This window comes from Amblyomma americanum, chromosome 9, assembly GCF_052857255.1.
Source record: "Amblyomma americanum isolate KBUSLIRL-KWMA chromosome 9, ASM5285725v1, whole genome shotgun sequence".
Classification (NCBI taxonomy): Eukaryota; Metazoa; Arthropoda; class Arachnida; order Ixodida; family Ixodidae; genus Amblyomma; species Amblyomma americanum.
This window is the reverse complement of record NC_135505.1, coordinates 79,556,890-79,561,066: the sequence shown is the minus strand read 5'-3', so window position 1 is coordinate 79,561,066 and position 4,177 is coordinate 79,556,890. Positions and strand designations below refer to the sequence as shown.

The following is a 4,177-nucleotide window of genomic DNA, read 5'->3' as shown; positions in this document are numbered from 1 at the left end:
GGTGGTGTCAACGAAATGGCACGGTCTCCAGCATCGCCGCCCTTAGCTCGCGAGTGTCAAGGCAGCCGTCTCCGGTCGTGGCCACCACAGCGGGCGCTCATCGTGAGCACCAACACCGGCTGTCTCACCCGAGAGTGCCGCAACTGCGCGAACCCGTTTACAGCCGAGCCCACGTGCCAGTCATGATCTCTACCCCTGGAAAGCCCACCCGTTGCAACTCAAGTCGTCGTCAGGTGTCGGCGGTCAGATCCCTCTGTCACCAGCTGCTCTCGACTTGTCATGGTATTCCCCGCCAAAGACAGAACCCGCCGAGGGATACTCGACTCCTGCGGTCGCGGCGCTCGATGCCGCATGCAAGGGAGAGCGACGCCGTTTGCGCGGTATCTTTCCTGGCGAGGAGGAGGGCACACCACGATACTACGTTTACTTGGCCGCGCGCGCTGTAGGACTCTGCATGCTGCTTCTTTCGGCCGAATCTGCCGCCAACGCCTTCTTCGAATACTGCGACACTACAGTGAGCTGCTTTGACCGGGACACCGAGCTTCAGGTCAGCAGACTAGTAGACGTTGACCCATGCCAGAACATGTTCGGTCACGTCTGCGGTAGCTGGGAGAGCATGTATCCCGGCCAACAGGACCAGTTCGATGTGCTCAACACCCGACTTCGCATGTCCTTGCTCGAGAACTCCGGTCAAGCGCGCATCGGCTCCGACAGCGCGGCTGACAAGGTGGGCGCCGCTCTGTCTGCCTGTAGACGATGGGGAGGTGGATAGCACCAGCACGATTCGGGAAGTACTGAACAGCCATGGACTGAGTTTTCCCGCCCAAGAGACCCGTTCAAGTCGCGAATCGTTTCGGATCCTTGTCTGCTTGACCCTACAAGACTTGTTGGGCGTGTTTTTCCAGCTCAAGCATTCGCCCTCCTTGAAAGTAGAACGCAGGTTCGTTTTGGAGATAAAACATGTCGAGACAATGTACAGATGCGTAACCAACGAGGAAGCCATGACGTCTTGCGTTCGCTCGTATCATCCGGGAATAGAAGACGCAGACTCTTTGGCAGTGGCCCTTGTCAACGTAGAGAGTTACGTCAGAGTTATGAATAACATACTCCAGTATGGTGAACCGCACAAAAAACTACCTTAAATTTCAGGATATTGAAGAACTATTCGAAGAATCAGCTGGTTTTGAGGCTATAATTAAAACACAGTGGTGGACTGAGGACATTAACGAGAACATCCCCAAGCAATCGGCCGTAAATCCAGAGTCTGAAATTCTCGTGGCCGATATGGACGCCCTCTTTTTGACAGACAAGTTCAGAGGGTACACAACCAGGAGCTTGCCGCTACAAATCTACATCGCTTGGGAAGTCATCAAGTACCTATCGTACGGAGCGTCAAGCAAGATGGTTCACTGTCACATTCCTTTGGGCCAAGAACACCGGCCGCATACATTCGCCACAGCTCTCACTTACCGCGTTACATACGCAAAAGTTGTCTTGCCCTACGGCATCCTTAATCTGCAGCTCAAGAATGCCCTCGACGACAAGAGCATAAAATATGTTAGCGCTGTCGCCAACAGTATTAGAGAGCAGATGGAGTTGTAGTACAACTCCTCCTTGGGCGACTCACTATCTTCAAAAGTCGTCGTACAGCGGCTACGGTCCATACACCAGATCATCGGCACACCGTCCAAACTTCGAAGTGACGTCGCGCTGAACTCCTATTACCGACATGTGCCAAAGCACAACGCGGAAACGAAATTCGTCGTGTGGTTTCTTGAAGCCCATCGCGCCGTGCCAGCCCACAAGAAGCAGTTTCTGCGGCGATCTCCGGAGGCCGCAGTTTCCGCCAGCACGGACGACTGGGAAGCCACAGAAATTTCCGTGGGTGCCTTTTACGTCATCCTTTATCACCTCATCTACACTCCGGGGAGCATATTGAAACCGCCCCTTCTGCACCCGCATGGTCCCAACTCGTACAACTACGGAAGTATCGGCAAGGTGCAAGGCCATGAACTCTCGCACGCTTTCGAATCAAAGCATCTGGACATGGTCAGCAACGACGAGTATCAGGCAGTCTACGCGCCTCGCTTCCAGAGACTGCTGGCGGAGCAGCAAGATTGCCTTATGCTGCAGGCGAACAAGATGACCAGGAGTGACATTGCCGGGAACAACTCCATCAGCGAGACGTTTGCCGACAACGCGGGGGTCGAGGCCGCGTTCCTCGCGTACTCCACACTGCAACAGCCTGATCGCCTGAGGGGAATAGGCCAGTACACCGCCGACCAGGCATTCTTTGCCGCCTCCTGTTACATATTCTGTGAGGCCAAGCGAACGTCCTCGGAGGATGGCATCTACCTACCTCACAGCTTACGGTGCAACCAACCCTTCATAAGCAGCCAGGAGTTCGCCGATGCCTTCCACTGTAGGGAGGGTTTGCCCATGTTCCCATCCCACCGGTGCGACATTCATGACCGCCAGCTGGTGAAACATTCGATGAATCACTAGGAAACTTCCAGCTTTCGTTGTGTGCACACCGCCCTACTCTCGCAGTTTATGAGCATGCAGTTTTGCTGTTGTCTCGGTTTTTGTGGTGAAACTCTTTGCAGTTGCTCATGCAGAGACAATATTCAGGCTTTCTATGAATTATGTTTTGTAATTAGTTGCAGCTTGTTTATGAAGCTGCACTTCGTGTGCGGCGAGGAACATTCGTTTTGGCGTAGTAGTAAGTGAATATTTCGCATGTGGCATTCTAGGATAATCTGGCCACTCGATCTCAGTTATTTTTATCATTAGACTTCATTGAGAGTAATTCCTTCGCTGACTGAGCTACGCTGAATGCAGTAATATCCGAACTACTGAGAACTGCTGAGTTACCGCGGGGAAGGCATTTAGCTGAATGAAAATTGCTTGTCATTAAGTACCTGCCATTGTGGGAAAAAAGAGACCACCCTCCTAGTTCCTCACGATAGTACGCGATGTGCGTAGTTTTACTATCGTTAGGACTATTTTTCTTTCGCAACGATTGGCTGCACGAGCATAAGCCGCAAGCAGCAGGAAAGTATGTTCTGTTTGCGAGTGCGGAAGTTCATGGGCGCTGCATCGTGACGGATATTGGGTGAAATTCAAGGCTCGTTTTAAGAAGTGACCGTGAAAAAAAAAAACACGGGCAAAGAAAGACAACACGTTACAGGCGCGCTGTTCCCTTCTAAAAGGGATGTAAAACCAACTAGCCCAACTTGCGATTCTCATATTCAAGGCTTAGTTAGGTTAAAGGGTTCGATGTACGCTGTGTGGTGTACTGCATCGAATTTTTGCCGCTGACCATTCCCGTATCGCTAGGTTTTGTCTAACGACTGCATAAGTTGCTTGCTATGCGACTCAACGTGGGCCATATCGCGCCCAATTTTTTTCTCGTTTTCGCTGTGAAAGGACAATTCTGTCCCCATTTTACCGCGAGACCCTAGAGGGACATAACAAAATAATAAAAGTGTAATTGCAAACAGTTCGGTGTCTGTTCTCCGCCGGAAAACTACCTTCCCGGTGAGCGCTGTAAATCTCAGAGAGGAATTAGTAGTTCACAGTTTTCTGAAACCAGAGCAGTGTACCTCAGGTTGAAATAGTTCACAGTGAGATCGAGCTAATACACCATCCCCACCATACGGAAAATTTCGTCCACAGCAGGACAAAGGCCTCGAGACATTTGGTGCTCCCACCTAGTGGCTGAAGGTTAAAGTATGCCACGCGGTACTTTAACTTTTTCGCCGGGATGTGGCGGCACAAACCCCGGAGCTGTACGGATGGATGGACGGACGGACGGACGGACGAATGGATGGATGGATGGATGGATGGATGGATGGATGGATGGATGGATGGATGGATGGATGGATGGATGGATGGACAGACCGACGGACGGACGGACGGACGGACGGATGGATGGATGGATGGATGGATGGATGGATGGATGGATGGATGGATGGATGGATGGATGGATGGATGGATGGATGGATGGATGGATGGATGGATGGATGGATGGATGATAGGAGCGTCCCATTTGAAACGGGGTGATGGCAATTGCCACCATGCTCAGCTTTTTTTTTCCTTTATTTTTGTTTAACTGTGTTGTAATTAAAATTTACCATTTTCTTTTAAAATGTCTTCCTACACTTTTAACCTAATG

The 4,177-nt window shown here is 51.2% G+C and overlaps 1 protein-coding gene across 1 annotated transcript; it reads left to right on the top strand.

Moving 5' to 3' along the window:
* Positions 1-454: 454 nt before the first annotated feature.
* LOC144103448 (neprilysin-1-like) lies at positions 455-2,505 on the top strand. Its single transcript, XM_077636163.1, has 2 exons — positions 455-727; positions 1,651-2,505. Exons 1-2 carry the CDS (start codon positions 455-457, stop codon positions 2,503-2,505), a joined length of 1,128 nt encoding a protein of 375 aa, XP_077492289.1.
* Positions 2,506-4,177: the final 1,672 nt, after the last annotated feature.